The following is a 14,245-nucleotide window of genomic DNA, read 5'->3' as shown; positions in this document are numbered from 1 at the left end:
AAAAAATTAAGATAAATTATTGCATCTTAGGCCTATACAAGTTATAACTCAAAAGATACCATGTTTTACATCCGTGGTATAATGTTTTGATTTTTTTTCATATCACTTTTGTCAAAAGACAAACAGATAAAATATGTGCACTTTACAATATTAAATCATTTATATGTACAAATCAATAATGCATCTGTTTATTTACATTGTGCTCAAACCTCTTAATGCATAAGAAAAACAATTCACCTGATTCTGGTAAACATAATGTATGTAACCATAAAATTTCTTTCATTTAATTTAGCTGTACAACAGATTTTCTTTATACACAATATGATGCAAAAATGTCGCCATTGAATTATGCACAACTGAGGAATTCAAAATATTTTCCATTGTTATTTGGTACAAGATGACTATGATTCAACAATTATTCTTTAACAACTACATTTTATGAAAACATTAAAAAAAATTCCAATTAACTATTTGTGACAACGGGAGATATGGAATAAAACACATACAAAACTCACATTATACATATATAGTTTGTATTTTTTAAATGATTCAACATTTTTTACTAAAAAACTATTATTAACCCTCAAACCAAAAGCAAAATTTGAAAAAGCAAAACTATACATAACAGAAAAAAATTGTTTACTTGTACTTAGAAAAAGGAAACAAAATGAAATATTTTAAGTAGTATATTAAATAAATCAGTTAGTACAAATCAAATGAACTAACCAAAAGAAAATTTGATCGGGTTAGGGCCTATGAAGCAAAATTAAAGTTTAAAATCCTTTACTTAAGTCCTTTTATATTTTTCTAAATTTAAAACTTCTGAATTTGTTTACGTTTTACTCTTCTCTTTTATTAGAAAATTATTTTTTATACAACAGCTTTGCTTTCACCAATTTCAAAGGAAACATAAAATATAATGTTCTTTAAAAATATTAAAAGCAACATAATTTGAAATAAAAAAGTCAGCTAGAGGAAGAAAATTAAGTGGAATCTATAGAATGCATCCAAGAAGTGCAACTATTTTCTTTGAATCTACAATAATACCTAACATTTTGTCTTATGAATCATATTTGTATATAATTAGGCACAAAGAATTTTATCAAATAAAGTAAATCAATCAAATAAAGGTTCTTTATTTACAATCCACATTTCCCATTTATAATAAACAAATGAGCTTATAGAAATGAGTATTGACTGTTATTTCTAAGAAAATAGAAACAATTAAAAGTTTATGACATTTTATCCTTTTTCAATAAAACTATTATGAATATAGTTATATTTCGTTAGTATATTGTTTTGAAGTATATATTTTTGTACTGCTAAATTTTGTCACATTAATTTTTTGTATGCATAAGTGAACTTGTTTCTCTTCAAAGAAAACAGATTTTGTTTAAAAAATCTGTAAAAAGATTTTGTTTAAAAACTATACTCACAATATTAATTTTTGCACCACACTGTATGTGTTACTGTAAAAAAATTATAAGTTTTAATTTCACAGTAAAAATTAGCTTCAACAAAGCCCAAACTAAACACTCGATTTGATTACAATTTTTATTTTTTTTAAAGGTAATTTTAGCTTTTTCTCTGAAAAGAATTTTAGCCAAAAGTTTCTATGACAGTTAAAATAGAATTTTCCTTATATTCTAAAATAAAATAAAATAAAATTTAAACTTTGAGCTAGTTTTTTAATAAAAAAATGTTTTCATCACGTGTTGCAGAAATAACATAGTAACATATCTTGTAAGAGTTTTTACAGATATATATATAGAACATGCAAACACTACAAGTCCCAAATAGTTAATAAAAAGAACAGTTTATACTACTGCTAGTCTTTCTAAAATAATAATGTATAATGAGCGTTAATTAAAATGCTAAAAAAATATATAGACTGTTTTTACATATTTAGTTAACACTAGAGTACCAAACGTAACTGAGAAAATTTTTATTTTTGTTTCCTTTTTAAATTATAACAGTTGTTTAGTCATCAAAAATCTTAATGAATGCAATTAAATAGTATGTAAAAAAATGAGTTTTACACACAAGTTCACAACAAATTCCTTACAATAGCAAAGGATCATGCATAACTATACAGCTAAAAATGTACAATATAATATCATTTATAAAATAAATAATGTGAGCAGAATTAAATTATTTACTGCCTTTTGCAGTTTATACAGTTCAAAATAAGTAGAATTTAAAAAAAAGCTGTAATTATTAAATAAATAAGTATGAAAGGCTCATCAATATTTGGAAATATAAAAGATAAAGGGAGAGAAATTTATATATATGTATATTTAACACGGGATGTCAAAAGACTGCCAAATTTCAAAATTAAATATCTCTGAAGCAATTGGAGATCACAGGAAGAAATTAAGTCTATTGATAGTGAGAGCTGTTAATATTTTTATGAATATTTTTTTAATTAGTTGTAAAAATATCTAGCGTATTGTGATGTGCAATGTACAGGTCTGTAAACATAGCCAAAAGATGGTTCTATAACCTGTACAGTGCTCCTGATGGGGACTTGCAACAACAGCATATATCATCTCTGGGCAATATTAGTTAATTTTCCCCCCTCTGTTGGCAACTTTCGTATATAATTTTAAAAAAACTACATAAAAATATTAATTTTTTCTATGAATATAATTACTTTCAAACTTTTTATCTAAAATTACTTTAAAATTATTAAATCAGGAAATCGGTACTCTTTAGCCAGATAGCCTTAAAATATTTATATTTATAGATATACTATTAATATATTGAGGTTAGGTCTTCGAGGTGAACTGAATAAAACCTTCCTAAAACTATGATAATACTTAGAAAATCATAATGTCTGGAGTTTATTAAAAAAATTGAAACACTAAACTAGAATATCAATGTGTTACATACATAATGGCTTATATGAACATCAGTTACACAGAAGAAAAAGTTCAGAATACACCTTTACTATATTTCAATAACCTGTGTTAATTAAAAGATTATAGTTATTTTATAAATTTAGTAAAAAGAGGTTCAAAAATACATCAAATTACTAAAACTGAAATGTAGCAAGTTTTCTTTGGGGAATGGTGAAACACAATAGTTTATAATTTAATTTTCTTAAAAAAATTGCTATGTTATTCATTGGAAGTTATTTTTTAATTTAAAAAGGTATACTTATTCCAATTTTTATTAAATTAGGTTGAATGGAAGAAAAAAGATTTTCAGTTTCTGTTCATTTCTCTTTTAGTTTAATTTATTTAAAAGATTTTTACTTTTTAAAGGTATATTTGCATAAAGTCAATGAAATTTTTATACAGTTTAACATCAATCCATCGCTTCTGCATCTTCTGTTTTCCTACAGAAGTAGCGATGTTTTAATGGTCCCGTCACAAATGCTGTTCGCATAATGTTAATAATAACTGTTTAAATTGATTGTTTTTTAAACTACAAGATTCCTGCCTCCATTGTTCAGAAACTCTGTTAATATTTAAAAAATACCGATGTTATTTCCGTTTCGAGAAGAAAAACAGTAACCCCCGATGCTGTTGAAGAAGAAAATGACAATTTGTTTCAATCCGGGAGAAACGCCTCTAACATCACATTTGATCAATATGGACCAGTTGATGAAAATGTGATAAACTTGGGTGGTGCAAAAGGGAACAACTAGAGCCAGTATTTGTGGAAAGCCTTCATACATTTGAAAGAAAGAAGATTTTGTATTCATGCGAACTTACAGAAAATGAACCGTCAAAAATTTATTCTTTACATTAAACGTGTTCATATTAAAATTTTGCAAATAATTTAATAAAGATAAATTTATAAAATGTTAGATGGAAAAATATATAATATACAGGGTGTTTTATATATTTTTAATATCAAGGTGTATCACATAGCTTTAAAATCCTTGTCAAAAATTCAAATAAAAAAAAAGTGAAGAAAATTAGCAGTTGCAAACTAATATACAAAAAAGAAACAAAAATATCATTGAAATATGATAGTTGACAAAGGAGGGGGATGATAATTAAAAACACCTGCAAGCCTCTCACATCAATCTGTAAACTTGCCAATATTAATTTATATTTAACAAATTTCAAGAACACAAATTAATTTTTTCCTTATTTAAATATTAATTTGTGACTCTTAACAAGCATACATTTTTATTTTCATTTTTGAAGCCTGCAAATATAGATATAACTTTGTTTAGATTCCCATTACCTAATTACATATTCCAGAACATTAGGTCATCCTATCCTGTCTCCATTATAATCGAAAAATGCTTTGATTAGCATACATTTAAAAAAAAGTTGCAGATATTTTTTGACAAGAATGTAGTTATACAGTTAAACACTAGTAAACATTTAATTCAAAAGTAAAAAAAAAATTATTTCGAGAACCACATGTGAATATAATAGTTAAAAGCTCATTAGAACCATATATCAATAGTTTAATATTTCTTCGAATTGTTCAGAATCTGTTTTACCTCATTAAGAAGCTTGAAATTTTGTTCACAGATGTGCAAGTGAAAAAAAAATTCTTATCTTTTAAACCTTATTACTGAAGAGCTTTAGATGATACAACTAAAAATATTTACTCATTATCTTTAAAAGTAACTAACTAATAACAATATTTAAAAGATGTTTTTAAAATAAAATTTAAAAAACTGTTATTTACAAAATATAGAATTGAATTGAACAAAAAACTAAGATTGAATTATAAATGTAGAAAATGCTTTTGAGGAGGGTATTCGTCTTAAATAAAAATTGAACATAATTATAAAAACAAATATTTAAGTTCAGTATGCCTTTGAAAGATCCAAATTTCTTAAAAATTTAACGATAAAAAGATATATATTTCACAAATAGTATAATTATAGACTATATTCAGAATTTCTTCTATATAACAAGTAACAAATGGACGTCCAAACAATTTGGTGTTCCTCATTTACACCAATCACCATGAGAATCTAGTTTTCACTGATAAACTAGATAAATGTATTTTACAAAAAAATTATTTTCAATTCTTGAAAAATAAGTCAGTTTTGGAATAAATTGATGTAAAAATCATGGGCGAATAAATAATGTGTACATCCATGTCAGGAAGCAAAGTTTCCCTGGTAGAAAAATAATTCAAAGTTTAGTAGATTCCAAAAGCTTAAAAGAAGTTCATATCAATATAAAAGAGGAGTCCCTTGTCTTCTGGAATACACAAATTCACAGGGACTATACATCATGCTCCCGTACAATCAATTTCTATAATGTCTTTTGGTACTTCAACAAATTGGTATACTAAACGTTGTCCATCAACTTTCGCTAAAATTCCACGTTGGTAGTAATACCTATGAAGGAAGGAATATTTATTTATACAATGAAATACATAAATCAAAATACAATAATTTATTACATGCTAACTTTCTTAGCAACCAGTTTGTCTGCCCTTATTGAGTCATTATTTTGCAGTTCCAAATTTATTAATCACATACAGTTGATGAAATATGAGTATGGCATTACACGTTTAAAGTACAAATTAGAAGGGTTATTTCCAACTCAGCTCATATGGTCTCCTGCCAGGGAGGTAGCTGAGGGGATGTTTGAGACACTCTGAATCCCCCCTCCGTAAATTTTTCAAGATCAAAAAATTATGTTACTACTATTATATATATAAAAAATTTAGTAGATCCACTCAAATATTGTCACCTAGCAACATGCCTCCAGCTCAGATGCAAACCATGTCATTTTTATTTAATTTTTAAATAATATGTAGACTGAAAAAGAATGCTAACTAATCACATCAAAAATTTTTAATTAGAAAAAGAGATATAGTCAAAAATGTCTAATAGAAGTCCTCCTATCTTATGTGCTGACCATGTCATTTGCCAATACTTGATTCAACCACAAAATAACAGATAGAATGAAAAAAGCAGAAAAACGTCATGCTTTGATACTTCAATTAAAAAATGTGCTCTAATATTAATCCAACTTAAATTTTTTTTAAAGTTAACAAAATTCTAATGAAAATTAAAAATTCACACTTTAAGTTGTTATTTAGAGGTGTTTAAGGTGTTAAGGTCACACTTTAAGGTTTTGGCTATAGGGTTAACATTTACCTCGATGATATGTTTTGTAATAAGTGCCAAAACTTGCCTACAGCGTATCACATATTTACCATCAAGGTACACAAATTTTTTAACTTTTATTAGTAAAAAATAAAAATGAACCTTTTCAACCATTAAAAGCACTGAATAGTGTTTTATGAAGTTTCAAACTCAAAACTTAAGTACCTGCTTTGCAATAGAACAAAGGACAGAAAAGCAAAGTCTTCAGCAGATCAGTATGTAACTCTTACTGTAAAATCCTGAAGCCTGGTAAATTCTAGGCTTCATCCGTAAAACCTAAGATACACCAAAGTGGCTTGGTAACTCCTAGGTTTTACCAAGCCACTTTAGTAAAAGCTGGTTTAAATGATAAAACCTAGAATTTACTTGACTTTTCCTTTTTACTATAACTGTCAAAGCCCGAAGTCTGTTAAATACTAGGTCTTACCACAAAGGCTTAAATGGAATCATATAAAAGCATACTTTGGACTTTCGCCCAGCCAATTTTGTAAAAGCTAAGTTTTATAGGTAAAAACCTAGGATTTACAAGCCTGAGTTTTCCTTGTAACATACCCATAAAACTGTGAGGGCAGAACAACTGGATGCCAAAGTGTGGCTAGCTACTCAATAAAAAGAAACTGGTTTATTTATCTTTCATTAGAGACAAAATATCCTTTAATTTTTATTTCAAAATTCATTTTCCTAAAGTCTTCCTGTTAAATAATATATCATGGTATGGAAATAAAAATCAATTAAATATATATATGTCTTAAAAGTAATTATGATATATTTTCATTATTCCATTATCATATGTTACACTTTTCATTATTTAGTTGCAATGAAAGTAAATATAAATAAAATGAATATAAAAATACAAAAAATTCAATTAATTGGGTCATTCTCAGAGAAAGAAGAAAGTTTAAATCTTTGGTTAAAAAAAGAGCGCTAAGTAAGTAAATCACAAATGTTTAAAGTTTTTTGAACAATTCTTCATGAGCAACACTGTGTACACTAGTTTAAACATCAAAAAAGCAATATTTCAATATGAAAAAAATTATTGCAAATGTCATTACCAAGATTTGTGTTAAACTCAGAACATTATTAGAACCTTTATTTTAGAAAGTTAGAAAACTTAAATAAGGCAGGAATTATTTATGTAGCCAAATAAAAAAACTAACAGTTAAATTAGAAATTGACTAGCAGTTAACCACTAAATTAAGTGACAGTTAACTTAGGTTAAGGTAAACTTAAGTGTTCTATATGAATAAAGCAAAAACAATGAGAAATAAAGTACAGACATCATCTAAGCTCATTTGATGTTGCTTTAACTTTATTCTATTACCTAGGTATTTTTCAGTTATCTACTTTTTGGAAGTTTAAAAATGATGGGAGGATTTTATTTATTATTCTTGGTTAAAACTTGTCCCTAGGATAAGTATTCTGACATAACCAAGATATTTCAGTTTTTCACAGAATATTTCACTGCTAGTTTGCACTGTTACAATTTTCAAATGTGAAACATCAGATGTCTTTACAAGCTATTGGTTCTGTCAGATGGGGTGACTTTGTGCAAACTGTCATTTTTTCAATTTTTGCGTCGTGTCATCTAAGAGTATTTTTTTAAGCTCGGTATCAACTAATTTGGGTTGTCAACATAACAAACTAATGGTTTACCAAGAACTGCCAATGTAAACATTATTGTTCTTGGAAAATTGTGAGCTCAAGTTACAAACAGTTTCAAATTTTTTAATGTCGCAAAATCGGAGGCTGGAAAGTCTGCTCGGTTGAAGAAGTTCTAATTGTCCTGGCCAGAAAGGTAGGTTACACTTTAAAAAACTTATAAATTGAGATAACAAATCATGCATAATCAAGAAATTATTGTGATTACACCAAAGAAGCGTTAGAAAAATGTTTGGCCAAAGTAAAAAATGGCTTATCCATTTCGAAAGCGTCAAAAAAGCTCGGAATTCATCAAAACAAGATTTCAAACAAAATTCATGCGAAGCATTCGAAATCTCACAAGGAACATTATTTTTCATTTTCATATTGTTATTTTTCATTTCAATTTTCATATGTTAATTGTGTAAGACATTTAATAAGAGACTGTTAATAAGAGAGGATCATTCCGAATTGCAGAGTTGGGGGCATTAAATGAGGTAATTCATTCATGTCAAATGGTTGATTGTACCTGAAAATCATAAAAAAAGTTACCAAGATTTAACTAGTGAGAAAAAATCTAAAAATTAAAGTTTTTATGTTCATCTTAAGTAGATTTGTTAATACATAGTACATATTTACATATTTATATGTAATATACTTGTATTGTACGTAAATATTGTTTATCAAACGATTTTAAGTCAAAGTGAATGAAAATAACTGAACTAAGTCATTATTTTATTGCATTGCAAAAAGTCACCCCACCCCGGTCTTACTTTGTGCATTTGACTCATTGATTGCTTACAAATAATAAACATTTCAAATCAGCTCTCAACTACGTGCAATTACTTCCCAGATGGCTAACAAAAAAATTTTGATAAGACTAACAAATTCTTGATTAGACATTTTTTAACTATTTTTTTAAAAGGTCAAAGTTGGAAAACTGAAAATTCCAGCAAAAAAAACCCATCTGATCGTTCTTAATCTTATACAAGTAAAAATTGTTTTAGTTTGTAACTTTTGTTCTTAAATTATTCTCCATTAATAAATGCAAAATATATGAATGATTTATAAAGAACTTAGAAGCAAACATTCATAATAAATATTGAACTACCTTTCATTTGTTACAATTCAGCCTTAAACAGGCTCAGCATTAGAAACTTTGATGCTTTTAAAGTTACCAAGGTTTTCCTGAAAACCTTAGCTACCATGTCTAAGGCAATGGTTTAGAGGTGTACAGGGGCAGATGTTTTGGATTGAATCACTGTTCGTCAGGTAACCTTAAACCTTTGAGTGTATAGCCAGATACTCTAATCAAAACAAAAAAATTAATGACGGAAAAGGGTTTTTATTTGTAACACAGGCTACAGTCAGCTTAAAGCAGAATGAAATCAAAAGTAGCTAAGTACCACACAGTGTTGCCAAATTTCTCAAACATAGCAGAGTATTAATCACAAATACATTGATATAGCAAAAAAAAGTTAAACTAGTTAAAGCTACGATCCTTTAAACCAAATTTTCTATTATCTGAAAATGACCCAATTATAATTTTACCTAAGAGCTCTTCCCATTGTTTCATAGTTCATGTCGGGTTTATTTTTATGAAGACCCCATAGCCTAGACACAGCTTTAGAGTCAACTAACTTGAAAATTCCTTTCTCTCTATGCGTCCATTTTATATATCGAGGGCAATATTCTTTGTCTTGAAGAAGTTTTAACAAGAATTCCCAGAGGTATGTAGTTGATCCTGAACAAAAAATTAAAAAAGGAATTAGATTATTGCAGTTTATAAAATAAGTGACACCATTATAAGACAACATAAAATAAAATTGATTAATAAGATGCCTCGAAAATAAGAAGTGTTAAAAATAACTCCTGTATAGAGAAGAAACAGCATAATTACATAAAGCAATATGAATACAACATTCTTCAGGACACGCTTTTTTTCAATTAGAGGATTAACTATACGGTCAATTAACAGTTAGCTTTGATACATCACAAAAGGCAAAAATTATAATTTGTCTATATAGGTAATACAGTAAGGTTGTCGGTCAATCTTAAAATATTTCTTTTTTTTTTTGAGAGCACAGAACATCATTATCCACATATCTGATTTATCCTTATATTATTATTTCTAAAGTTAGCCTAAATAGTTTATATATTTTGATTTAACTATTTCTTACTAATCTAGGAAAATATTGAAGCATACTGCCACGTCTGTTGCGTAAGCCTCAAGCGTAAAGCATTTTTTCACAGCTTTCAAATTCCAGAAATATACTATCACCAATTCTAAAGGTCTGGTATACTGAACTATTCCTCAACCTACTATCAGGGAATCGAAGATCATCTCAAAATCCACAACATTTTATGAGTAAGGTCCACTCAATACTTAATTGCCTTTTTCTAAAATAACTGGAAACATCGTGCAGCGTATTTACATATCTTGAATATGAATAAATAATGGAAAGTTAATTTTTCCTACAGCATAAAGCTTTTAACTCCCTTTTTTAGTAAAAATAGGAAAATGCTGTCACTGAGAAGCTAGTAATCCATTATAATTTCATTATAGTCAAATGATATCAGATAATGCCCTTAAAAAAATGATTAATAAAAACTTATTTTCTCTGAAAAAATTTCGATGAAAGTATGGAAAACTGAAAGGAATCAAAGGGTAAATGCAAGGGAATAAAATTTTTTTGAAGTGAATTTAATGTTTTTGTAATACAGAATCATAAAATTTTAAGTTTATACTGTATTAGCAGTAAACAATTTTGAAATTTTAAACATATGAAATTGTAAAAATATAGCTAGGAAAGTCTTCAGCTGTACCTTTTTTTCTGTGTAAACACATAAATAAACCTTCTTGAAACTTGCAGGCAACTAAAGTGATATTTCCACATCTCAAATTGCTAAAAAGTCAACTCTTTGTTGACTGGCAATTTTACACAAACTATGTCATGTCACATGCTATTATTTAATAATTGAATATAGAAGTGAAGTAAAACATTGTAATAAAATTCCAAAAAATTTTAGTTACACTGAAGGGAATGAAATTAAAACTTAGGAATATACTATAGTGTTCTGGATTTTATAAATTGAAATAGATAATGCAAGCGCTAAGACGAGTTAACTTGTCACCAGTAACAATATGTTAACAGGGATACATTTTAGCCGACTCATTAGTTCATTAATTAGGTTTCAAATTCATGCATGATTATTTTTTGAAGACTCTTTGCAAGAAAAAATAAAAAAAAAGTCATATTTTGAATATATTAAGTTTAAAGTAAAGTAATTGTTTTTAATACCTGTACGATTTTGTTGTAAAAAGTTGATTGCGTTGAAAACCAGTTTTCACTGTCAGCAGTGATGAAATACCTATTCTATGCAAGTAATAAAAAACCTAGATCACAGGCCTTTTTTATTTTTTAAAAAAAAACTTGCTTTCTTCAGAGAAGTTATAAAAATATATAACATATTATTCGCTAAAATATGCTATTTTAGATACGAACTCTTTGAAAAAGAACATTAATAGTTAAATTAGTTGTTAATGCTGTTTTGATTCAGGCAATCAAATGTTAGGAATTCATTGTGGGTAGCTTAAAGCCTTTGTTAAGGAATAAAAAATAGCCACAGTTTGGGAGCCTTAAACTCTTAGTATACCTTTAGTTATACACAACATATACTACTTTAAAATAGTGGCAAATTTAATTTTACCTAAACACAGAAAAATTCATTCATTTAAACAAATTAGACTTTGTTAAAAAAGAATATTGAAATCAATGAATAATTCTAAATTTTCACTCATCTTTAAGAGTCTAAATAATGCATTATAGAATAAATTTTCAATCATTAAAAAGTTATTTCAGAAAAATTTCATTTATTAGAAATTGGCTCTTTGTCATATAAAAATTTTTTGACACTTTAATTATCAGCATATCCGAAAAAAATTTAACCAAACATTTATGAATAACTCAAAACAGTTAAAAAAAAGTAGCTAACTCTTTCATAGAAAGTGTTAATTCATATGACAAATGAGTTTTAGATACAACAACTTGAACCATTTATTTATTATATTTTTTATTTATTTATTTTTTAAAGTTGTTATTTTTAGGTAAAATATAAATTCATATCTTTGCACAAGAAAAAGCAAAATTTATTTTTGTGAATTTACTTATTTATTTACTTTTTAAAAATATGATTAGAAGTTCAATTATTTAAACTGAAAAAAAAAATGAAAAAAAGATAAATTTAACCACCCAAAAGTTAAACCAACTCAGTAAAAATTATTTTAATGACGAAATTTATAAAATATTAAAAACTGTGAATAATATTTCATACCTTCATCTTGTATAGTTAAAAAAATATCCCAAACATCAACATCAAAATCACTTTAAATGAAAAATGTGTATAAAAAATATATTCTTAATATTGCCATCAATAACAAAATTGCATAGGTCCCAATTGCTTGAATGCCACTCTTGCAAAATTTAAATGGTTGCAATTTTTGTTGTAGATACAAATTCATTTAATATTTGTATTAAGCAGAAACAAGAAGATACAGGCAATTTTATTACATGTTTTTTTTTAAAGAAGAAAAAAAAACAAAAGGCTAAGAAAATGCAATTTTTTTTTCCCGTCATATACATGTTCCAAAGTATGATTGTTAAAATAAGCTATTTAGTTAAAAATGAAAACCAATCAAGAAATTTTGCTTATTCAAAAAAAAAAAAAAAAAAAAAAAAAAAAAAAAAAAAAAAACAGGTTTTTGTTATAAATTGCACTTCTCTGCTTTGCCTTGACATAATTCAATAAATATTTAGATTAAAAGATTTACTTTTAAAAGTATTAAAAAGTTTGAAAAATATCAATAAATTAGGTTTTGGTACATTTCAAGTAAACATATTTTTTTAAAGGATTTCGCAATTTTTTTTAACAAATCATGCCAGAGCCGTATGAAATTCAATTGTTCATTATAAAACAATATTTTTATGCTTTATTTCTATGGTGCTTTACATTATATTCTATATGCTTTATTTCTATTCTTTATTTTTATGATGGTTTTTAATGCTTTATTATTTTTATAATTAACACTTTTACTGTCAGGTTAGAGCATAATTTAAAATATTTTAATTATGGAAATAATTTAGTTATCATTAACTGAATTTTGCCACCTGAAATAATAGCATGCTTCATATAGTTAAAAAAATGAGAAAAGAAAATGACATTTTAAATTTTTGTCACCCTAAGTCACTTGAAATTTTCTTAATAAAACAAGTTAATAATGTGTCTTCAACTTAAACCAACTCTTAAGTTTACCAGCATTGACAGCACTGTCCCATTCCGTCACGTCTGGAAAACAATATCCGAGTAATGATTTAGTTAATAAAACTCTGGGCCCTATTAATAAATACTAAGAACTGAAAAGTTATGTCTGATGATTGCAAATTCTTACAGGCTTCCTATTTTAAAAAATAAAGATTGACCATGTGATTGATTAAGTAGCCAAATACAAACAAATTTCTCTGACATTAAATAATGACTTAAGATTTTGCACAATAACAGCTTTCAAACTTGATATATAAAAAGTTGATTGGATATCTAATATCTCCTCATAGTCATATATATTTTAAAGTGTAGAAATAAACTGTAATGAGTGGAATTTAAGGCAGTTAGCTCAATATTACATTATTGACAACCACATAGCTTTAGTACTCTCAACAGGATATTACTTCTCACTTTGAACTATAAATTTGCTTGAAGTATGCTGTGCATGTGGTTTCGTAGCTTGTATTGGGACCCCTTTTTTAGAATAGTTTTATATAGGAGAGAATCAAATTCAAAGAGTAATTATGATGTATCATTTCAAAGTGAAAACAGAAAGTCATCCAATTAGTTGCAGTCAAGGGAACAAAGTAAATTAAAATGTTGCTGGCAGCGCCCTGAAATAATACATGAAATCTTTGCATAATTTTAGTAATGAGTTAATAAAAATTAAGTTTTTTGAAGACAAAAATATTTCTGAGTGGTAGTTGGAAATAATTTAAAAATAATAAAATAACCATTATGTCATCATATTAAAATAAATACATGCAAAAAAAGATTCTCAAAATTTAATAAGAAAAGATGCATTAATTTTTAAATGAAGAGAAATATTACAATAGCAAATATACATAAATTTCTTCTGATATCTAAAAAATTTTCTTCTTTTATGCATTCAATTTGATTAAGGGAATCCAGTCGCAATGAAATTGTTTTTTAAAAAAAAATATCAGACTATATAATATTTGGTAAACACAAGATATATATAGTTTTAAACAGTAATTTCCTGGTGAATTATTAAAAACAGTAATTTAACCGAGACACTCCTACCAATATAGATTGAGTCAGCACAATCTTTTTATTTTCATGTAATATAAAATTAATTAGAATACATACAAAACTTATTTTAACATAGAAGTCAAAATTTATAGAAGTCATACATTCAAAATTCAAATTAAAATAAAATAAAATTAA

The 14,245-nt window shown here is 26.6% G+C and overlaps 1 protein-coding gene across 4 annotated transcripts in view; it reads right to left on the bottom strand.

Annotated features, from left to right (window-relative positions):
• Window positions 1–215: 215 nt before the first annotated feature.
• The window catches only part of LOC107453372 (uncharacterized), a 404,700-nt gene continuing 390,670 nt past the window's right edge, over window positions 216–14,245 (bottom strand). For all 4 annotated transcript variants that reach the window (XM_071188231.2, XM_087155622.1, XM_016070186.4 and 1 more), the window contains 2 exons: window positions 9,287–9,479; window positions 216–5,320 (listed from right to left, as the gene is read on the bottom strand). In XM_071188231.2, coding sequence (XP_071044332.2) covers window positions 5,212–5,320; window positions 9,287–9,479 — 302 coding nt within the window. In that variant the 3' untranslated portion in view covers window positions 216–5,211. The remainder of the gene's footprint in view (window positions 5,321–9,286; window positions 9,480–14,245) is intronic.

Source organism: Parasteatoda tepidariorum, chromosome 12, assembly GCF_982258835.1.
Source record: "Parasteatoda tepidariorum strain Cologne lab strain chromosome 12, Ptep-v5.0, whole genome shotgun sequence".
In the NCBI taxonomy this organism is placed as follows: Eukaryota; Metazoa; Arthropoda; class Arachnida; order Araneae; family Theridiidae; genus Parasteatoda; species Parasteatoda tepidariorum.
The sequence above is the reverse complement of the archived record's forward strand: the minus strand, read 5'-3'. Positions and strand labels throughout refer to the sequence as shown.